Below are 24,710 nucleotides of genomic sequence, written 5' to 3' on the forward strand. Positions count from 1 at the left end.
ACCTCCAGAGCTCAGCCCCTGGCCAGCAGTGCCACTGGCTCTCTCTGCAGAAGCAGTACATATTACCTGACAGCAGTGCCTCTCTACAGGACACCAAGGGGATGTGCAGCTGGCTGCCGCCTCTTAGACAGGTCTGAGGTTTTATTAGTAAGTTTTGGCAACGGTTACATGGGGGCAATCACGGATTTCCAAATCTGTATAGGACTGACCACCATTCCTCTTGTTGTCACACTTTATTCTTGGTTGTACTCAAGTTTAAGGATAGCCTTCGTTGGTCTAGGGACACCAATAGAAGGAGAGTGAGGTGTAGGCATCATCTGAACTGCAACAAATGTCTTCCCAGAGGGGAAGGGCTTAGGCTTAGCCATGCTAGTGTGCCTACCATCCAGAACCCACAGTCCCTCATATGTCACTGAGGAGTGACGAGCTGCAGAGAAGGACTGATATTGCACTGCTTGGGACTGCAATGGGTGCAAGGACGTAGCAGCAAAAAAGTCATTGGGAAGGAGGAAATAAAAATCACCTTTGATACTCCCCTCCTCAGAAATGTGATCTATATCAAAGTCAAAGCAGTGGCCTGCCATACTGCATTTTACTGACAGCTCACCTAAAGCAGCTGTGAGAAATCCCCTACCATGATAGCAAGCTCCTTCCTTCCCCATACTGTACCACGAGCAGAGAGCATGGCATTGTAGTACCAATGTGCAGCCTCTCCCACCTGTGCCAGCAAAGCATATAATAAAATAGGGGCAAAGACAGTAAAAGAAATGGGAGAGAGTAGTACTGCACTGTGGTGCTCCTGCACAGAACCCAGCAGGTATAAATGATACTCAAACTGAATGTGGTCTCCGTTAGAGGACATCAGCTTTTAATGGCTACGATAGTTCAACACTATTTTCTGCTCTGCTGTGGTTCAACTCCCTAACTGGAAGGACAGTAAACGGAGGACATTTTGCTTCTGTTTGGAATGTAAAATATGATGCCCTGGTTTCTGCAATCACATTCCCAAGCCAAAACATGATAGTCATGTCTCTCAACTCCCCTGTTCAGAAGACTGCTGCAGTATATCCCTACAAAATTATTTTCAGCAACCATTTGTCAAATAGGAGTGGAAGATGTTTAGAAGAAATGTGCTTGACTGAGAAGACAGGATTTAAACAGTATGGGTTTTTCAAAAAAAATGTTGTTGGTTGTTTCTTTTCTTCTTTTTCTGTTCCCACTTCCTTTGCTCCATTTCCCTTCTGTGCCTTCCTAATTGATTGCCATGGCAAGAAGTGTGCTGGCATTACAAGTCAAAGTCTGAGAGGAATGTTTTGCTCTGTTTCCTTTTGAAACTTGCCTTGTGTCAGACTTGGACTTCTGCCCAATGAAACACCCTCCAAGACTTGGGTCTGAAACAGCAGAGAAGCAGAGTGCATTTCTCTCTGACTGTCTGCTTTGTGCACAGATAATTTTCTACTAGCATTCATACTGAAAGCAGCTTTACATCTCTTACGTCACTTCAGTAAGAGCAGGACTTTTTGTGCATTATATAAACCAATTCACTTAAACTTTACTTAACCAAAGTTCTTCTTTGACTACATCCTCAATACGCCCTTAGGTGTCACCTCACACTTCAGTTACTATCTCTCTCAACTAGGCAATTCTCATCTCATCATAGTAATGTCGCAGAGTGTGTTGAATAACCAGGATTATAAGTGAAAGGTTTTAATGCAATTAGGAATATTGCACAGGTTGGAAGTTAATTCCTAGTTAAGGCATTGATCTGACAGAGAACTGCACTTATGTTTAAGTTTGTGAGTCCTACTGAAAGCAAAAAGATTATGCATATGATTAAAGTTAAAGTGACTTGTCAGAGCAGAGCATAAGACTAGGACATGTATTTAGACCGAATTCACAAAGATACCTGGGGAACGTGGCCATCTATAATATATGAAACATGAAGCACTTAAAACACCACCTAAAGTCAAAAGGAAGATCACATGATGGCCAAATCTGCCATCTGTGTTTTCTCTCAAACTTCTGCTCATTCTTACAATGGGTTTCATAACTCTAGCATAATAGCTTCTCACAATTTGAATAAATAATAGCAAATCATTAATAAAAAAACAGCAACAGTAAAAATAATGAATGATATTAAAACCTTCTCCTGAAGGGACAGTCAGGGAGCTTTCTCTAGCCTTAAGATTACAAAGAGATATAGTAAAAAGTTGAAGAAGTAGGTGAACAAAGTTAACAAATAGTAATTACAGAAGATGAAGAAAGAAAAGACATTTATTTATGTGCAATGCAAAATCTAACATGTCACCTTGCTGCCGCATTGGTGATGATTTTCAGACTGCTGGGATTACGGATCAGCTTATCCAGGATACTGACAATCTGCTCAAACTTGGGTCTGTTGTTTCTGTCTTTCTGCCAACAGTCCAGCATCAGCTGATACAAGGCAGCTGGGCAGTCCATAGGAGGTGGCAGGCGGTACCCTTCATCAACAGCCTTAATCACCTGCACAAGGATAAAAGTTTTTGAAAACTTAAAAGGCATTTAAATCTACTTGGTTTTATCACTTCTGTGAGCCATATTAACATGGACATTCTGTGTTTAAACAAATGTGTTTATTCACCAATTGTCTTGTCCTGCAATGCCTCTGGTTTATCTGCAAAGTAAACCAGGCAGTAAATTAGGCATACAGAAAGGGGAGTTAAGATACAGTATGTGACTTTGAGGAAGGTGAGAGACTAGAAAGGATCTCCAAAACTCACATTTGATCAAACAAAACCAATAAACAAAAGCTACAGTTAATAAGGTTTTTGCTTAGCTATGCTAAACTTCAAAAGGTCTTGAGCATTTCTGATCACCCTTAGAAACACACCCCTTCCATGCTCTCCAGTGGACATAGCAGTTGGCAGAATACCAATCTATGTCTCACAGGACATCCTGAAATGACAAACAGAAGGTCTGGTGGGTGATCTCACAGGGATAGAAAATATTTTTAAAACTTACCATAACTGTACACTTCTGTACAGTTACATAACTGTAACAGGCAGTGCAGGCCCAGTTCTTTGATCCTTTGTCTATACTGACAAAAGCAAAAATTTACCCCAGAACTTACACTGTTACAAAGTTTCTTTATTATAGATATAGGTATTAAAGAATACTTTTTCACTAGAGTATAACATCTGAATCAGTCCTACAGTATCTGTTGCACCATGAATAAAAATCCAGTGTATTCTAAACAGAAAATGTTAAAGTCATATTCTGTTAATCTCTCCTTTTTATCTGGAACAGTTAATGTAAAATTGGGACAAACTATTCTGAATCAGAATAGGGATAGGAAATCAGTACATATTTTAAGCAGCCATGAAGCAGAGGCAGATAAATAGGTTAATCTCTACTTCTGATTTTAATGGGATATTATTAAAGGTATTCTACCAGTATACTGGCTTACATAATATGATTTGTTAATGTCCACAAACAATAGAAAAAAATGTTCATGATTAATTAAAATAAGTTTTCTGCAGAGACTTGAGTTTCAAAGGTACTCATTTGAAAGGAAGTTTTCTGCCTTTTCTCCTGTACATGAGGTAGTACAGAAAATGACTGTGTTATTGACTTTTATTAAACTTAGTATTAGTACAAATATATTTTAAACCCTTGGAAAAAAATCTATTTGTGTTAGTGATTGTACTTCAGAAAGTTCTGGTCATAAATAACTCCTGTGGAATAAATCTAGGATTAATAAGACAACAGAAAAAGAACTCAATATAGATAAAATAAAAATATTCTTTGGGAAAACGTTATGCGTCTTACAAAAATACTGGGAGAGATATATTAACAAGTTGGATTGTAGGCTTGGATAGTTTACTAATGATGCCAAGAAGCCTATATTGGAAATCTTCTAATTGGATCATTATTCTTCTCTATTTTATCAGTTGGTTACTTCCAGAATTATTTTGGTTTCATTAAACTCAGTAGAAATGCCTTGCTTCTCTTTTTCACAAGAGCCAAGAGCAATTTATTCTGTGTATCTGACATTACAGAAAACTTCCACAGAATATTATACAAGTGGAACCAAAGGGGATCAACAGAAATTTAGAAGGGCTCTCTAACAATAAGCTAAGGAATGTAAAAAGCAATGACCTCATTGCAGTGGAACTGAATCATCCCACAGAAAACCACCAGCATGATAAAATTCTCTAATATGTTCCTTCAGAGGTTCAAAGTATCCTGCTATAAAGATGTTGGCTTTTCTTTAAGTTCATTAGAACTTTTACTTGACCGGGGAGATCTGGAGATTTTGAAAACCTCCAAAAGCTCAGAGACACCTGGTTTCATTATGTTTCACTTCCTTTCACAGTTTAATCCTTTATTTGAGAACATAACTGAGATAATGATACACTCACATCCTGGTTGGACATCTCCCAGTATGGTCTCTCTCCATAAGACATCACCTCCCAGAGAACAATCCCATAGCTCCATGCATCACTGGCTGACGTGAACTTCCGATATGCAATGGCTTCTGGTGATGTCCATCGGATAGGAATCTTGCCCCCCTAGGGGCAAAACAAAATAGAACAGTCGATTTGACTGTAATACAACAAATATAATTCTCCATGATTGATTATTTTATCTCTGAGATTCTCAAATGTTATTTCATTAGTGTAAAAAACACTGTAAGCTGGAACATGCTATTGTCGTTTGCCAGGAAAGCATCTTGTACACTATAGAGAATAAAATACATGACAGTGAAAAATCTACTGAGGCTATAGATATATAGTATAATATATATACCGTATGTATGTGTACATATATGCACAGAGACATACTATGTGTAGTATAATATGCACCAATAATTACAATTAGTAAGTTAGTATGTTTGATTTTCAGTTATAAAATGTTTGGAAACTGGCAAGACAATCATATAGACTTCATAAAGGATGAAAAACGACTCAGAAGGCATTGCATGCAAATTCCCGGTAGATGTGGAATCTGCAAGGTTTCACCATATTTTCACTTCATGTTTCCTAGAACATTCAACAAAAAAGAATGGCCATGATGTGGCTCTGTTTAATCTGATGCCAAGCCTCCAATTGCACTGTGACAATATGCACAATTTTCCCATTCCAAAGCTGTCAGAGACAGTCACAGAAAGACAGATTTGGATGGAGCCATTTGTACAGAAGGAAAAGTGCAAACATATCATCTAGGGAAGTGGTCTTAAACATTTTTTACAGTCATCAGAGAAGCAAGTCATCATTAAACAATGTGCACCTGAAAAGAATTAAAGCTGCCATAATAATTAATAATGCAGTTAGGGGAATATCTCTCTCTGATTATGGCAACCACTTGATGCCATAGGTCAAATTAGTGAAGCACACACAAGCAGCCTCAGGCTGAGTTTCTGCAAGATGAGAATTAGAGGGAAGAGACAATTTTTAGTGGTGTCAGCTTTGACAGAGGTTTTAAAGACTTCAATTTGGGAGTCACACATGAGAAAACAAAGTTTTAAAAGATAGAAGTGCAAATCTTGTTACTGAAAGTAATCCTGGAGTGAATATATTTGAATACAGAAAACTGTGAGAGTTTAAAGTTGTTTCCAATATAGGAGTATATATTCTGAAGTTTTTGCACTAGACTAGCTATTTGCACTAGACTATCTGCTATCTCCGTTGCTTTTGTTACTTATCTTTCACTGGAAAATCTGGAATTCCAATATTATTGTCTGGTATTACTGGGCTTGTGCGCTTCAAAATTAGTACTATCATGACTGAACACAAAAGACAAACCTGCTAAGTCGAAAAACATTATACCCCTACCATTCTATGATTTTATGATATTTCTAGGGAAAAGGCTTGACCAAATTTATTTGATACAGGCTGATAAAGAGAAATTTACATGTGCATGTGTTGCCAGCTACTAGTAATATATTTACTGATTATTTTTGAAGATAAATACAAGTTTCACACATTTCCCTCATAGCCTCCTTTCACAGGCATGCTCATCATGAAGCCAAATAAGCTGCCTGGATTTGAGTAGAAAGAAAGCATTACTATGAGATATTGTAGGAGTTCACTATTACAGCTCAAAATCACAGACTGTCTAGGTCAGAGAACCATTCTCAAGGTTTGAAATTAGTGAGCCAGCAGTCACCAAAAATTTTATCTGCTCTAGATAGAGCTGTGATTCAGACAGTATCTGGACATTCAGTATAATTCATCTAAAGTCAATGAAGTCCTCAATTTATTTCTATCATATCTGGCAATCCAACACAAGGCAGATGTTTCCAGGCCTTCATAACCCACTCCAATATTCTGATTTATAATGTTACAAGGTGACTGCCACGGGTAACTAAGCCACAGGCCTGCTGAGAGGAAAGAATTAAGAAAAATGGATTAGAGAAACTTTTCAAGAAAATCTGAAGGCAAAAACCTGACAATTAATTATATGAGGACTTAGCCTAGTTCAGGGGATATCTTACTGGTACAGAACAAGATGGTATCATGTGAACAAGATGAGCCTGACCTACCTTCTTTAGCACCTGAAAATTATCTGATGCTACTTTGTTCACCCCTTATGAATAAACATTTTATTTTTAAATTATCTCCCTCTTGAGTGGTAAATGGCAACAGAACACTTTTTTTCTCTTTCATGCTTATCAGGCAAGATTTGTTTCCTTTCTTACCACACCCTTCAACGCACTCAGACTCTATTAATGCATTTTTGCGTATCTAGGGAATAAACGACAACAAATTTCTGTTAAGCACCAGTTGCAATATTGTGTGCCTAACAGAAAGGACTTGTGTGCCCTTCCTTGTGGCACACAATGGAGCAGTTCCATGCCATGCCTTCACTGCTTTGGCATCATTACCAGAGGCACAGTAATTTTTGAAGTTATGTAGATTTAATGAGAAGTTATCCATGCAAATATAATAACTGGACAGTGTTTTACACTGAAATGCCATAAACACCACTGATGTATTCAACTATAAGCTTAAACAGTCAAAGTTTGTCTCCTGATTACCCCAATATTATGCCTCTGAGAGACACAGTTACAGTCCCTCTATGTGCATGATGGCTTAAATTTACTTTCAGTTCATATTGTGTCATCAGTCCACCCACTTGTCCTACAGACATCTAAAAATTATAAGAATAAAAAAGATCAATTTGGCAATGAAAATTTTAATACAATTTTGGGCTGTCAGTTAAAAGTGAATAGGTACCAAGAATGTAGATAATGAAAGTACATCCTCTCCAGCACAAAGCCTTGGTAAAAAAACCTCATAAAATCCAAACACTTGGTCAGTCTGATTCACATGCTGGCTTAAGCTTCTGTAAGCAGGCAGACCACAGGTTGCCAAAGCCCTTTTGTGGTATAAAGTCAGTGACAATAATTCAGGAGGTAAAAGATGACTCTGTCAGGTAACAAAGTTTTCTTACAACTCCTGATTCCCTGTGATCTTTGCATTATGCTTCAGAGCTCCAGTATAATAGCATGAATGTCAGAGATCATGTATTAATATATAAAGGAATACATACATTCTTGAAAAGCTTCAGACACAGCTTCAGACACAGCTTCTGAGAACATAACAATATTGAAATTTCACGCAGTCAGTAGTTTCTACTGAAAACCTAAAGGGCTGACTGGGCTTCTTGGAGGTAGACCAATCCGGAATTGCAATTATGAGGTAAAGTAATGGAACTGTTCTCAGGCTTTGACATTTATAGGTGAAAAATAGGGGTAGAAGAGGAGGCTAAATAGAGAAAGCATCTATCTTTGCAGCTAACTCAATAGATTTCCCTAGTATTACTGATGGTAAATGGAGAAATTGGAGTGGGAAGTTTGGAAAGTTTGAAAGTTTGGAATTGCTGCTATAATTTGGATTGGATTTTTTTGTGTGTATTTTTTTCAAAGATCTTACTAAGTAGTTGTCACCCTTTAGCTATAAAGGTGTGCCATTGTTTGGGATGATGCCATCATTCCAGAAAGCGGCACTATTTTTGTCTTGGTTTGGTCATATGGAGGGTAGCAGTGGATGAAATGGTGGACATGAGCCAACAGTGTGCACTCACGCCCAAAAAGCTAGCCATATCCTTAGTTGCATCAGAAGCAGTGTGGTAAGCAGGTTGAAGGAGGTGATTCTCCCTGTCTCCTCCTTTCTTGTGAGACTGCACCTGGAGTCCTGTGTCCTGCTCTGAGGTCCTCAGTACAGGAAAGATGTGGACCTGTTGGAGCAGGTCCAGAGGAGGACCATTAAAATTATTAGGGGGCTGAAGTATCTCTCCCATGAGAAAAGGTTGAGGGAACTGGGGTTGTTCAGTCTGGAGAAGGGTCTGGGGAGACCTTATTGGAGCCTATCAATACTTGAAGGATGCTTATAAGAAAGATGGTGACAGGCTTTTTAGTAGTGCCTGTAGCAATGGGACAAAGGACAATGGTTTCAAATGAAAAGAGGTTAGTGAAATGCTGGACAAGTTGCCCAGAAGGGTGGTAGATGCCCCATCCAAGGAAACATTCATGGTCAGTTCTAGTTGAAGATGCCTCTGCTCGTTGCAGTACAGGTGGACTAGATGACCTTTAAAGTTCTATTCCAATCCTGATTCTGTAATTAGCACTTAGGAAATGGTCCTCTGTTTGATGATATGACTAGGCAGCAGGAACATGAACCATGCAGATTTCTGCCAGTGGAGTGCAGGTCTGCTTCAGGTTCATGGTAACCAGTTGTTTATGCTGGGGATCAAACATACCCAAGGGACACACTACCTGGACAGGATTCACTTCAAAGTAAACTTGAGCAAAAAGATGAACAACAAATAGTTTTGTCCTTCTCTCAGAGTCAAGATGGAGAAAAGGTATATTCAGTGACTATTTTTGAAAGAAATCAGATTTGTCCTAGGTCGCATTTGAAAGTTTTAATTATCTGAGTATCTACTTGCAGCAGTTTGCACATATATCATAAACGTCAGATGGAGTTTATCGAACATGGATGATTACATTTTACAAAGCAGTTTCTTTCCATCTGATTTCACTATCTAAATGTAAATAGGCAGACAGGCTTAGTAAATAGGTGGCAGAAGAAGAAGGAAGAAAAAACAACACTGCATTTGGCCACAAGAAATTCACGTGTAACACTGTCTTGAAATAACGACATCCTGTGCACCTTGGTTTGTCCTAGCCACTGGTGGGTAGGAGTCACTGATGTATGCTTCATTTTCAGGGAAGTGCACTTCCTGTATAAAGCTGTGTGTTAGGCAGTTTGATGTGGGGCTAATTTTTCCACCCTATACAACTTTTCAATCTAAGTTAACTAGTACTCTAAAGGCATCTTCAGATCATAATGTGAGTACACAAATGCTGTTACTAAATTACAGTTTAGTTTGCATGCCCAGATGAATTCTGAAATAAGAGAATTGAGCTTCGAAGCCTGACAGAGGTACGTGTCCAAGCAGAAGAACATGAACCAACCCTGTGTCAAAGCTGTGCTGGGAGTGATAGGAGAAATAGATTCCTCAGCCATAGATATAATAACAGAAAGGGTACACGTGAGGAGCATGAAATAAATATGCTATGCTTGGTACTTGGGATTAGTACCCTGTTTTAGGCATCATATTTAGGGAAAATGTAGTTAAGTTGAAAAGAATCTGAAGGAGATCAGCAAGAATACTAAGTTTTGGAGAATTGCTTAGAAAATAAAAGACTGAAGGGATGTGTGTGAAGAGGACAGCAATTTCCATGCATTTAAACAGTTGCCTTAAAGGGGAGTTCCGTCATCTGCCTATGGGCAGTGGTGGTAGGATACAAGAGTAATTGTCAAAACCTGCAAGTGTACAGCTGGGGAAGAGAGGTTAAATATGATATTAGACAAATACTGTATCTAAAAATGTTTATCTTGGGTACAGTAACAGCCATTACTTCCACAGGACTTTTAAGAAAAGGGCAGGCAAGCATATTTGACAAGGCAATACACCTCTGGTGAAACTATATAATTTTCTCTTGAGGAACTTTTGCATTATATTAATATTTACTTATGAATGCTGCATCTATACTGAGCATGAAAATTACTTTCTCTTACTAATATTTTTTATGTTAACCATGAGAGATTTCTGCAGATAGTTTTATAAAGATGTATATATATTGCATATTTCTAACAACATGGCAAAGCTTATCAGAAGTCAAAGAAAGTCCTGAAAGGTCAAAGAAAAAATAAAGTATGTCTGGTAAGTTATGAAGGTGTGATTGATAAATATGTATCTCTAAATGCATGTGTATATGATGTGTATATATAATGTGCAAGAAAACAGCTAGAATTTATTTACTCATTTGTCATGTGTTATTTTATTTCCATCATGAAGAAGAGAGCATGCAAACTATCATAATAATTGATTGCTCTTGTCAGTGATCACGAATGAAGGAAGTCCTAGAAAACTCACATTAAGATTTTGCTGATAAATTATACTCTAATCAGGTTTGTACATAGATGAGGACATGATTACTAGGCATCACTGAAAATTCCACTTGACTAAGATACTGGATATTAATGCCACTTTTTCTAATGTTAATAAAATCCACTTGTAGTATAATTAAAGTGAACAACCAGTCAGCTCAGTGTAATGTCTACATGCACAAAGCTAAATGTATGCTTTCAAGGTTTCCTCAATAAAATAGAAGCATCGTTCAAGTGAGGACAAGAGGTGCAGCAAAACTGTCTTTAGAAGATGCTGTGGGTTTTCTAAGTCTGTAAGCCAACACTGTAGCTTCCAGGTCAAGATGAAATCTAGAAAATAGGAAGCAGTCTATACTATGGGCAGTACTCTAACTGCTAAAAGCTTCTCTATCTGAGGGTGAAACAAGTCAAGAGGTAAGTCTCCTCCTTGATAGTACTGCATCTCCAAAAGATGGGTAGTAGTTTGTATATATGATAGAAAAAAGAGAAAGTATAGTTGGTTTATCACATTGTTAAGCAAGATTTCTTTTTTTTTTTCACTCAAATCTTTACTCAGTTAGGGGTACAACAGCATGTATAACTGAGATACCTTTGCAAAACAGTGATATCAGTACGCTTTAATCAGACATATGTCCAATCGTACTAGAAGACCCAAAAAAGTAAAATAAAAATTAAAAAAATTATTGCTGGGTAGGATTTTTTTAACGAGTGAAAGCTAAATCAGCAGTGTAACGAAACCTGCTGAAAGCATGCATTATGCGGTGCCAAACCAACTCAGGCATTTGTTGTGGTATTCACTCCTTTACACACTCATCAGAAAGAAATTGAGTCATGAATTTTACATACGTTAAGAAAAATCACTTATCAACAGAATGGCTCTTCTCTGAGACATTAAGTAAAAAATAGCAGTGAAGAATTTATTGTCTATTGAATATCTCTGGGCATGCAAGACTGGATGGCCTTTTCAACACAAACTATAAGCCTCAGAGACTCCCTCAGATTTCAGTCTAACTTTGTCACAGCCAAGAATTTTAAAAGGATTAATAAACACAGAAACTCACCCTTGTGGTGTAAGCAGCTTCTGGGTCATCTTCCAGTACACGAGAGAGACCAAAATCTGAGACTTTGCATACCAAATTACTATTGATGAGGATATTACGAGCAGCTAAATCTCGATGGACATAACCCATATCTGACAAATATTTCATGCCAGATGCGATCCCTCGAAGCATGCCTACTAGTTGGATGACTGTGAACTGGGCGTCATGTTTCTGGAAAACATTTGAAATGTCATTTCAGAGATTGTTCATATTCATCCTTGCATAGAACTTTTGATAAAAGACCCTGGAAACTCATCAAGTGAAGAGCTCATGAGTCAGAGGTTGTGATTTAAATGCCACACATGGGAATATTTTGATCTGCAGAGGATAATCTCCCAGTCAACTAAGGGAAGGGGACAGATTTTCAATTCAGATAAAAATTCTTTTTTCCTGTTCTTGCTGTCATCAGAAATTTCATTTCCTAGATGGGATACTTGTGAAAGCAGCACATAAATCTAAGTTGTGTGTGCTCCTGAGATTGGAGTTTCAGGACATTAGAGAAACAGATGTCCGACTTTCCTGAAAGGCCGTAGGAATGGTTAGTGAAAATCCTAACCTTACCCAATGGAGTAATACAAGTTTTCTATTACTCAAGTATTTTTTTAACAAGCCCAAAACCTGATCTGATGCAGTGGCTTTCAAATCCCATTAAGTTTAAACTCATTCCTCAAAATTTTCCTCAACTTCAAGAACAAAAAAATCACTTAAACCCGCTGTGACTTAGTGTAGAAACCTATAGTTTTAAATACTTCTAACTATCCACTTCTAGGCAAATGTTTCAAATCTCACAGCTCTTACTAATGCTGTTTGTTAACATCTAGTTTTGATATTGATATACAGATACATAGATGACAGGAAAACAGTACATCCTAGTGCAGCTCTCAAATGAATTCCCCAGTGCTGTAAATGAATCATCATGGGCAGCTCTCCAGTTCTTCCTGCTGCTTCTTTCAGAATATTATTAAATATATAGGAGCTGACTCTGACTCTGTGGGTGAGCTCACACAAATCAGTCTGCAAGACTGATTGCATTCCTTTAATTTTTGATTAATGTACTTAGGGGCAATATTAGCACTGTAAACACTAGACAAATATATGCCACAGCGATGCTTAAAGAGCCTCTCAGCATTCCCTTTTATGAGGAAACTCCTTATTATAAAAGGCTCTTAACAGTTCCCTGTTACGAAACCTTCTTTAATGAGAGCCAACACAAGAGGATCAATATAGACCCTGGAAAAGATTTATCAAGAAATCAGAAGAAAGTTTCTAATTGTGAAAGGAATGAGATGCTCAGCCTTTCAATAGCAATGGGGAAAGCAAACTAACTACTTTTAAAAGGCATTTATAAGAAGAGTTTTATGGCCTGTGTTGCCTGTGAGATTAATGAGTAACAAGGTTCTTATCTACGTTTCCACACAACAGTAGTAAAGAAAAAAAACAACCTAAACTAATCCCACTCAAAAGAAACAACTTTTTTGTACAGACAAAAAAATGTCTTTTTTCCTCAGAGCTTTCTTGAAGGACTTTAAGCCTAAACAAAACATATATAGTTCAGTACAGATATACTTCATTCAGATATACTGACATATTATTTATATGTATTTCACATGCTCCAGTGGACTTCATAACATGTATAGTACATACTGAAACTAAGGTTGACAACATATCCCCTTATGGGGTTAAATGTCTAGTTCAGTGTTATGAATTTGGGGGATAATGTCATTCAACCGTGGCAGAACCAAAGCAGTCTCTGGGCCACAGCTGAGTTTGCCCTAACAAATTAAAATTAAACTAGTGTTTCCCCCCAGATGGGATTTTATTTCTGCTACATTTCTTATTTTGCCACAAGTAAATCTTGGTGACACAGGGAGCATTCCAATTTTTTTAGGCTCGCTACCAACTTTGACAGAAAACAAAGATAAATCAACAACAGTACTAGTCTGCCTACAGTAGGGAAAAAAACCACAGGCCAGTAAAGTTTGCTAGCAAAACATTTCTAACACCCTCAGGTATGGGGTTATTCCCTAAACTTTTTGTATTTAGGGAAACAGGTCTTGGCTCGGTACTACTGGCTCACTGACAAAATTTGCGCAAGCCTGTTCATTTTGGAAATCACTTGGTAAGACGTACAGGCTGCCAACCAATAAGCGTAACTGCGTTACAACAGCAATTCAGCTGTCAGAAAAACAATTTTCATTTCTGCATGGCAGAATGTTCTTTTGGTTTTGCTTTTTCATGGATGTGACGTACTAATATAACCAACATTTTCTTTATTTTGGAGCAATGCTTACTACAAGCAGTCAAAATAGACTAGCAGATCTCTACCTGGCTTTCTGAGCACACCACAATGCACACAAAATGCAACAAGAGTTGATGATTAATCAGAGTACGGTGGCAGTAAATTAATAACAAATTCAGAACAAGAGTCAGTTCTGCACCATCTATTTTTCTATTGTACTTGCCCGTAGGAAGCTGTCCAAGGAGCCATTTTCCATGTATTCAGTAACAATCATAACTGGCTTACCTGCAAATAGATTATAGGGGTCAGGTATTTAAAATGAATACATAATGATCAGTAAAAACAAGCATTCCAGAAATGTGGCCAAATCCCAAGGATAACTTAACATTTGGAAAGAAAGCAAAAGATCCATGGGCAAAACCAGCTCTGTGAACCAGTTGTGATTCCACTGATGCATCAACAGAAATAGTCATTTCAGCATAAATTAGTAAGATTCTTAGAAGCTCAGGTCCCCAGAAAAGTCCCAAAAGCGAAGCATCCTGTATTTTAAGTATACGGTGTCTTATCCATGATGGTTGAATATAATCCTTCATATATCTGTTGAATGTATGCCATGAATTTGGTGTATTCTGCCACGCATTTGCCATGACTGTGGAGCAGTGCTCTACTGTATGGGCACAGTCAGTATGTCCCTCAAATACTACAGCAAGGGAGAGACTAAACAGCCTAAGTGGAAGCAATACCATAAAAACCTCTCCCTCAGGAGGGTACTTTCCTCCCTCAGGAGGGTACTAAACTATCGAGAGTCACTATTTTCTGAGCATAAGCTGAGGAAAATGGTGGTGTTGGGATAAGAGACTGAAAGTGCACAATAAAAGTAAAGCAGGACATTGGAAAGAAAAGCAAAACTGTAACACAGCCAGTTGCCACTGCTGGGGGCTAGCCCTCTTTATAGGCAGCCCTTGCCTCTCCCTGCAGTGGGATCATGGATAACACGAACCTCCCCTCCCGCCAAGCACAATGCAGCTGGGAAGCTGAACACGCTGCATCCATGGGCCAGAGGCTTGCTCTAAAGAAACAGCTCTGCAAGAGAGCCCTTGAAGACCCTCTAATATCTTTCAAAACTTATCTGTGCAGATTCAGATCAGTTTGTGAAAACCACTCTTTTTAGCCTAAGGTATTTTGTTACATAACCAAGATTTTATATGCAACTCTGTCATGTTGGACAGAAATGAACACAAAAATTAATGTGATTATGATGAAGTTTCCAGACAAAAGTCATTGCCCTGCTAGTATTTTACCATCATATGGATTTTATTACATCATAATATTTTCTAAAGCTTTGTTTATTTTCTCTTTGTGGTAGACAGAAAGGTGGGTAAGAGCATGAAGTTATTTAAGATGAATTATTATTTCACATACAGAAAGGCATCTGACCATAAAAGCATGACAAAGTCCTGCCTATTGTATAGCCAGGATGGTGATATTTTAGGTTTCAAAATTGAACAGCATGATGCTTGAAAGAGGCACCCAGTGTAATTAAAAGTAAGAAGGCCATTAAAAAAGCAAAGCACACAGTAACTCCTTTTTGTTTTGTTTCCTTTTTTCAGAAATTACAACTTCTGCAAAATAGAAATTCTTATAAGAGAAATATTAATTTCAAAGAATGAGTTCAATGTAATGAGAAAAAAATCTTTTGTCCTTTTTGCGTGGATTAATAGGTTTTAAACTATCTTCTTTCTGCTACGTAAATGATGTGTTATACCGTGAGTCACACTAATGAGTAATCAACTGTCATCCATCAATTATTAGGAAAAAAGCCTGTATAAAAGCATTAATCTTTAATTATATAGGATATGGTACAAATAAAAGACCTAATGATATAAAACCTCCAAAAAAATCTTGGTTGCTTCCTTACTTGTGTTAGCAAAAAGTATGCGCTGCAAGGAAAAGTACCTCACTTACACTGCATGTGTAATATTAACCCAAAGACATTTCTAGTAATGCACAGAAAATGGTGCTGGAACTTTAAAGCAAAAGACAGCACACTGATGGGGCTATCCAAAACTTTCTATGATAAATCCATTTGCTTTGAAACTAGAAGACAGTTGACTGGAACTTGTATAAACTCAGACAATTTTATGACACATCAGAAGACAGAAATTAGAGTAAGAAGATATGTCTTTCAAATTAGTAGGAGAACATCTTCATGCTTTGCTCACCCATACTCAGAAAGCCAAGTGCAGGGTTTCACTCCCATTCAGTTGGAAATGTGTCCATAATAAGAAGCATATGCTCTGAAGCAACACAGTGCACTTTTAAAAGAACATTCTGCATTCATTTATCAAAGCACAGCCGTTTATACATGATAACAACTTGTGTCAACAGTGTTGCCGAAATTTATTATACTAACAGGCTACAAATTGCTGTAAATTATTAGTAAACTAAGCAGAACATGCGTGCTGGTTATTAAGACTACTGCCTACAGCACACCCAGGAGACCAGCGCAGAGGCAGGAAAACGCAGAACAGAAATCTATGTGAAGCAAGGGAACAACTCAACTTTGGAGCAAAGAACTGAAGTCTTATCTGGTGGGTACACCTTCATTATACTGCTGGAGGTTTGTCCCATTGGCAAACCAGAGCCACCTCAGCTTGAGAACTTCTCATGCTGAACAGTCCTATTACAGGGATCGTGACAACTGCAGTTATTGGGAGTTGCTTTAGAAGATCTGCTGAGTATGAAAAACTAGATCATTGCTAAGGGTTGTCTGTCAAAAAGAATTTTGTTAATGCAACAAAGGTTGTATCGCCTGTTTATCATGCATTACCTGTACTGAGAGTGATCCAGCAAACACCCCATAGGTTATCTATTGACCGTGCATAAACTAACACTTTTGAGATTCGTATTATGTAAAAATATGAACAGTTGCTAATTTGTTATTATATTGGTTTGTTTAAAAAGAAATAAAATCCAACAACCTTCTTGTCCATTGCTCTACAGAATGCTAAAGAAAATAAATTATCTTTACTTGCATTTATGTCCTATAATTTTACCCAGTAAAATGGATACAAATAGTTCCAGAGCATTTTTCTTAACTCCTGTATTTAAGCTATCTAGAGAGGGTGTTGTATCCCTGAGGCTTTTATTCATTTCAGCTGGGAATATTCAGAGCTTGTTCTCACATTCTTAAATGTAATAGGCAGCTGGCATTCCCAATCCCCTTAAAACAGACAGCAGCCTGCTGTGAATACAGCTGAGTAGCAAACTTACTAATAGTCACTTATACAGAATACAGAGAAAATTAGTAATGCACATTCAAAAGCCATGCACAAATTCCTGCATACACAGCAATTATTTTCTCAAGTGCCATGGAAATACAGAATGCGATGAGATAGATTTTAGCTGAAGTAATTTTGGGACTGCAAATGTTATTTTGATTGTATAAAGTGTGTATCATTAAAAAGCAGGAAATAGCTTGGATTTACCCAGGCAGATCTGTCAGTCCTTTTCTAATGGGACCATGAGACCTAAGCTGAAAAATAACCTCTTAGTTATTTAAATTGGTAAAATAGGCTTTCAAGAGGCAGACCTAGATAATGCATTATTATTGCAATTATGTGTCTTCATAAAATATAGCATTTTATATAACTTTCACTAGTTCTTTATACACAAATTAGTGTGGGATTTTTCTTATAATTTGTTGCAGTAAGCTATGAAACTCTTCCATGCCTATGTTTGTGAAACCTTGACTCACACAATTATAAAGCAGAAGATTGTTTATACCAAGTAAAACCTGTTACTTAAAAAAAAAGTATCTGGTATACTTCCACCTAGTTAAACTGGAAATGTTCTCAATACATTCCAAGCAGTTCACTGGGAAGGCAAGGAGCTGCTTTGTTGGCAGAGTCCTCTAGATGAACTAGGAAAAATCTTGCCCATTTTTTCCACTCCCCTGAAACATTTCACAGCATTCTTGAATTGTTTTTTTAATAGTACCTCATACAAGATCTTATTGATCTCCCACCTAATGACTACTGCAGGATTTGATCATTAAAGTTACCACTTTATGCTGCAATAGAATTTTAGAAAGTTTTTTAATTTACATCTTACAGAACAAGCCAATTTTGATACATCACGTAGTCTCTCTTTTCCACTCCTATTTCTGTCTTTTCACCTTTCAGTAGGGGACAATCAGCAGCATGAGCAACAAGAGCCAGAACTTGCCTAAATGAGGCAGCATCGCCAGCACCACATACCACCATTTACATATAAGGAAAAAAGTATGCAGGATCTGAGTGGCTTAGAGAAGGCTGCTGTGGCTGACATGGAACTCTAAGACTGACATCACCATGCAGGAATGGCTGTTACAGCTTGCTGTTATCTTAAAAAAAAGTAGAACTGGAGAGGGTTCTTTAAATACATTACTTTTCCACAAAGCTACTGAATCCAGATAGAGGCTCAATTACTTTTTTTTTTTTCCTCAAAAAGAGAAGGTGATTTGTTATCATACACATAGACCAAAATATGCTTTAACAAAAATCCCAACCCCACAACAAAATCACTCAAAGGCAGATTTAGAAAATGTCTACCAGTGAATATATATATATATATATATATAAGCAAAAGATGCAATCAATTTTACTACTGACACACCAAAGCCCCAAGAGTTTTTTTGAGATTTTTACTAAGATGTATAAATTCTGGAGGATCAGGATCTTTAAAATGCCTCATAGTGGTACATACTGAATATCACATGGTGTATTCCCTGCATGAAAACCACTTAGGAAAAAGTTTCAATTTACTAATTTACTGGTATCAGTTGCTGTAGCCAGGTAGGCTGTTCATTAATTTGTGCTAATGATAAAACCTGATGATTTAGTTGAAAGTAGAACGCATTGCTTCAGTGCAATTAGGAAACCTGAAGACAGCAGACTCCATGACTCCTAAAAGATTATCAGCAAGTGCCTCTTGGACACTGCGGAACAATTTATAGCTCTGGAGTTTATTAATCCTGTCAGTTTATTCCTGATCTGTAGTACTCTTCAGAAAAAAACACCTTTTTCTCCATAGTCTCCATTTTTTTTCAAGCAGGCTATTTTTATTCCCTATTTTATCCCAGCTCATCAGCCTAGTGTATTGTTTCTAAATTCTCTGCAGACTGAGAGCAGCATGACAGCGAAGGTCCTGCTGCTGCACTGTGGGCAATTGCCTCTGACACCATTCTTCATTAGATCCACTACTGTGGGTTTAGCTATTGCATTCACGTGGGTAATTTTTTTTTTTATGCTTTTGAGGACATAGAATATATACATTACAAAAGCCAAGCTACGTGTTTCTGCTGTTACCTATTTTGAAGGACATTTGATACATATCGACAGACTTATAACAAAAACTTCTGGAAGTGTTTGCGGAAGATAAATGTGGATGGTTCCATTTCTTTACTTCTTTTTTACTCTTCACTGAAATATGATTGAATCACAGAATAATTTAAGTTGGAAGGGACCTCCAGTGACACCTTCCATGCAAAACCCTCATCATAACTTACTTTTAGTGACGACTCCTTCTAATCTAATGATATTAGGATGGTCAAACTGCCCCATGATGCTTGCTTCTCCCAGGAAGTCCCTTCTCTGTTTTTCTGTGTAGCCAACTTTCAGGGTTTTGATAGCCACTGAAATTTCTTTTTTAGAAGGTAGCTTTAGGCGTCCACTGCATACTTCTCCAAATTCCCCTAAAAAAGTCAAAAAATGAGAAAACGTAAAATGTAGTTATTGCATGGGAATTTAAGAAAGATGACTTAGTTTTCAGCAAATGTCCCTAGAAGTGTGATGTTTACTTGTAGGCGACAGATCAGACCTCCAAAGGAGGCCTTCGGAAAACTACTTAACATTTCCATGTTCGGGTTCTCCAGCTGGCTAACTGGACAATGTCATTTATTTACAGTGCATATCCAGATGACTGCAAAGCAGATGAATACATAAACATCACCAGAAAATTCCTTTTTTGTTTCAGTTGATGTACTTTGAGACAAGAGATTAATGCATCCTTGTGAACATTATATTCTTCATTTCTATCAAAAAGAAATTGTAGAGTTTGCAGTTATTTTACTCATTTCAATTAAAGGAGTAAGATATTTCACACCAAAAGAATTTATCTACACAGCTGCAAAGAAAAAAAGAAATCCATAAAGACTGACTTTGTTCTATTATTATTCAGTTGGACCTAATCATGCAAATATATGTTGTCACTATGGGATAATCCACCATGAATATTGTACTCACTACATTTAAGGATGTTTCGGTATATTAAAAAATACTTGAGCAGCAACTGATTTTTGATTCCTGATCATCCATCGTCCCATCTCAGATCTCATATGATATAATAAACTGTATATACAACATCCCTGTTAAAATTACAGTAGCAACATTTTGTCTCCTTGTTTTAATGGTAAAATAATTGAAATAAGGAAAAATACAATGAAATCAGGAAATGGATATCATGTACAAGAAATATAATGGCAAGGATTGCCCTGCATGATTATTTATCTTTAAAGACAAAGAAAACACTTCACTGAACAGAGAAGAAAGGTGTTTTGTTCTGTGGTGGTTTTTTTAATTTCCAAAAACTTGAGGGTGTACTGGAGGACTTTAACACTTATTTTCCAACAAGACATGCCTTTTGTCAAAATTCATGCAATCTAAATATAAATAGCCTCTCATATGGCATGTTTTGTCAAGTGGCCTCACATAGAAAGTTTGACTCAGAAAAAAATAAACCCTTTAAATCTAAATATAGCTGGCATCATTTTTATGCAAAACGGGAATTTGGTTTTTATTTGCAAATGAAACATTATGGAACAATTGATTATACTATTTATACATGAGCTTTTCTCATCTTAATGTATAATAATCCTAAAAGCAATAAATAGCATTACCAGGCCTCTGAAGAGCAAAGGCTCTTGGAGCTCATTTGCCCACAGTGATTCTTTCTTTATGCTTACATGAAGAAACATCTGTGAAACTACAAATGACAAAAACCCATGGATAATTTTAATGAGTAAATTTAAATCATGTTGATCTTCACAGATTTAATGCTCAGAAACGTGTGAGGGATTGACTGCCCTTCACCGTTGACTTCAGACGTTGTAGCACAAGGGATACATTTTACATTCAGCTCATTTATCTCAAAATTGATATTATTCTTTCATCAACTTGCCACAAACATGGCTGGCATTAGAGTCTGTGCCCTTTTTGTGGCACTGGAAATCAGGAATGATAAAGGGAGTAATAACAATGACCAGAATATTAAAAGTTGAGGCTGTCTGTTCACATTCAAAGCTGAAGGAACTGGTGTTATCTGTATACAACATGAGAAGAGAGAGACATGACAGCAATTTTGGCTTATCAAAATTATGGTTATAAATGAGATGGACATCAACTCCTTTTTCTATACATGAGGCAAACCAAAGAATAGTTGCAAATTACAACAAAGGTCACTTGGATCAGAAAAAAAGATCCTAACACTAAGGACACTTGTATAGTAATTCTGGTTGCAGCTAAGATAATTTCCTTCCTGCTAGCTGATACAGTGCTGTGTTTTGGATGCAGTGTGAGAACGATGTTGATAACACACAGCTGTTTTGGTGGTTGCTACTTTGCAATTACCTTGTGTTAAGGACTTTTCAGTTTCCTGGACTCTGCCAGTGAGAAGCTGCACAAGAAACTGGAAAGGAGCATAGACAGGAGAGCTGATCCAAACCAGCTGAACGGCTATTGCATACCATAGGACGTCATGTCCAGTATTTAAACTGGAAGAAGTTGTTGGGGAGGGGTGGATTGCTGCTCAGGTATTGGTCAATGAATGGTGGGCAATTGCATTGGGCAGCACTTGAGATTTTTTTTTTGGGGGGTTTATTTTTCTCTTTTTTTTTTTTAGTTATATTCCTTCTCATGACTACCACAATTATATGTTTTATTATTATATTTTATTTAATTTTAATTATTAAACTTTTTTATTTTTATTTTTTATTCTCTTCCTCATCCCACTGTGAAGGGGAGGAGTGAGGGAGTGGCTGCATGGTGCTTTGTTGCTGGCTAGGGTTAAACCACAACAAAGGTACATAAGATTTTTTGGGGGAGAGGTTATAAGCTATTTTATCTTGGTGATTGTAAAGAATAAGTATCTGTCAAGAAGAGCACCTAAACAAGCTCTGTTTTGAGCAAGGGTGTGGACTTAATGACCTCTGAGGTCATTTTTCAGCTTAATTTTCTAAGATTTCTATGTTAGACAGCCAATTTAACCAAAAAACCTGAACAAATGTGTCATAGGGCAATGACCTTTCCCTGTTGCTAACCTAGGTTAGATTTGAGTCACCAGCATAGAACTGAAAGTCACCATATATTGTCACCAACTGCTCAGCTGCTTTGTCCTCTAGGAGTGGTACTGTGCTATTAATGAGATAACAAAAAACCATAAAACCAGGGTATATCTGTATATAAATATATACTACTAAAATAGCATTTATATTTTTTTTTCTAAAGTTATTTGTATTTCAGTCTGCCAAGACTGGTAGCATATTGGAAAATGATTTTTAAACTAATAACTAATAGGTGTTGAGCTCTTTTCAGAGTTCTTAATTAAAAATATTCAACCTCTGCAAGTCGGAATGATTAGTATACTTTACCAAGAGCAAACATTGTTTCAGTTCAAATACTAACCCCACCTCAAAACCGTTAGAGTATCACAAAGAGGAAAACCAAAGTGTATCTTGAAAACCAAAGGGAAAAAGCTATTAAAATAAATCTTGTCCAGGTTCATATTCCCTTTTTTCTATATTTTAATGGTCCTAAAAGCTATATCAAGCTAACCTCTTAAAACTATTATTCAGTTACTGTCAATGGAGAATATAGTTATGATTTCAGCAAGCAATTCAGCAATCAACCCTTCATTTCTGACTGGAATCATATATCTGATATTCATTCAACTTTAGAGAAGGAAAAGGCTATGGTTAATGTCCATCAACACAGTTCCATTTAGCCATGGCTGCACAATGTGAAACTTTGGTGATTAATCGGATTCCACAAGTGCCTTCAGGCCAGTGGATGCTGCAAGAGACTAAAAGCTGAACCCTCCATAGCAATGGAGCTTACTGTTGTCTGTGAATATAAAATGAGTTTTATTTCCTGCCAAATGATTTCTTTGGGAAAAGTTCGTGGAGCGGCCCAACTATGTTAACATCTGGTTCTTTCATAGCCAGGACACTGTGGGTGCTCAATGAGTCTATCTGCTCAGTACCCATAATGGCATGCAGTTGCACTATATCTTTTCTCTGCAAATCATTATTAAATGGTCTTAGCAATAAACAGATTGGATCTTATCAGAAACTGTTTAGGAGGAATAAGGACTTGTGTTTGAGTTGGAAGGTAGAAAACCAGGCACTGATTTTAAGAGATGATGTTGATATTTTTCATGTAAAACCTTTCCTAAATGTTTACTTTTTATTATGCTACACACAAAAACATTGTATAACCTGCTCTGCAGACCGATATGTCTGTTTACACATGGAAAGCAAATAAATATTATTAAGAGGGCTGTTCACGATATAAAGATCTCTTTTCAGGAGATCCTAATTTCTTATTAAATTACTGCATCAGTGAATGGTATTTGCAGTGCATTTAGACTCAGGGGACAAGTAAAAGATGACTGTGAAATTCGCTACTCTCTTTACTGTACTGTGTTTTAAATCACGACTGTACTGCTGTGCACGGAACTCCCCTGGACTTGGAGAGGCACCTAAACCGAATGTTTCATAATGTTTGTGAACTTCAGCAACATTCTACAAGTCTTCACTGAGACACTGAAAACTTTCATAATAAATTCATGACCAGGTAGCCCATAAATTTTAGAAATATTTTGATCAATAAGATCTTATTCTACAAATGTGCTTAAACTTTGAAAGAAAAGCACATGTTTGCTTTCATGTTCAGTAAAGCACATACTTAAATCTATCCCAAATCAAGAAAGTACTTTCTGTGGTATTCTCTTGGATTTAAACGAAATGATTTGCTGAACTGGATCCATAAAAACAACTGTGCTGCTTTAAAAGAAGGAATTACTGTAAAGAAAAATGAGAAAAAGTGGCTCCTGACCTCAGTTTTCTTATGCTTAGCCTTCCACTAAAATCCCTTGTGCTTTTCTTGAGGTTCTTTTGGACAAGAGTATTTCCTTGTTACATTTGGGGATGTTTTCAAAGCTATATAAGCTGCCCTCTATTCTCAGAGACTTCTGGATAAGCTGTGAAAAGCTACTTGGAAAAATACCTCAGAATATCAAGATTACTTCCCTGACTTGAAGGTCTCATTACTTATGTCGCACTTCAATGCAGTTAAATGAATCCCTTCTTCTCAAATCACTGTCTTTTTATAATTTCATTCACACTTGAAGAGCAGGAAAAGACCAAGACATTTACTCAAATAAGTCATTGACTCAAGTAAGAGACAGGAAATGCCTTTCTGCTTCTGGGGAGGAAAGGAGTATTTCTGCAGAAGCAGCCTTAGAGGCACTCACTTTGAATTCAAAAGCTAACACATGCTGATCGTGACAGCACTGTAAAATGATGCTACGAATGCATTTTGGAAGCTCCTAGTATTCTATAGAAAAATTTTCATCTGCTCTTCTCTGCTTGTCTCTTCCTGTTGGCATCTCTGGCAACTGCTAATAATGTTAGCTGTAATGCCATATATAGATGAAGCTACATGAATCTGAGTCATGGTCTCCAATAAACAGCTTTATTTCATCTTGAGTCCAAGCATCAATGTAGAGGACCTGCAGCAACCTACTGTCACTTTCAGTGGAGTAAAGCAAACTTATATTTTTAAGCCATTTAACTCTTTCAGGACGTATTTGGTTTTACAAGCCTCTCAGAAAACT

General features: G+C 37.1%; 1 protein-coding gene across 3 annotated transcripts in view; it reads right to left on the reverse strand.

Moving 5' to 3' along the window:
* Positions 1–24,710, reverse strand: part of EPHA3 (EPH receptor A3) — a 228,443-nt gene that overhangs the window by 14,279 nt on the left and 189,454 nt on the right. For 2 of the 3 annotated variants that reach the window (XM_062003347.1, XM_062003338.1), the window contains exons 11-15: positions 19,327–19,512; positions 14,002–14,063; positions 11,501–11,710; positions 4,401–4,550; positions 2,309–2,502 (exon numbers count right to left, since the gene is read on the reverse strand). In XM_062003347.1, the coding sequence (XP_061859331.1) occupies positions 2,309–2,502; positions 4,401–4,550; positions 11,501–11,710; positions 14,002–14,063; positions 19,327–19,512 (802 nt within the window). Of the gene's footprint in view, positions 1–2,304; positions 2,503–4,400; positions 4,551–11,500; positions 11,711–14,001; positions 14,064–19,326; positions 19,513–24,710 lie in introns of those variants that run through there. The other variant, XM_062003357.1, reaches the window with a different exon arrangement.

Source organism: Colius striatus, chromosome 1 (assembly GCF_028858725.1).
Source record: "Colius striatus isolate bColStr4 chromosome 1, bColStr4.1.hap1, whole genome shotgun sequence".
NCBI lineage: Eukaryota > Metazoa > Chordata > Aves > Coliiformes > Coliidae > Colius > Colius striatus.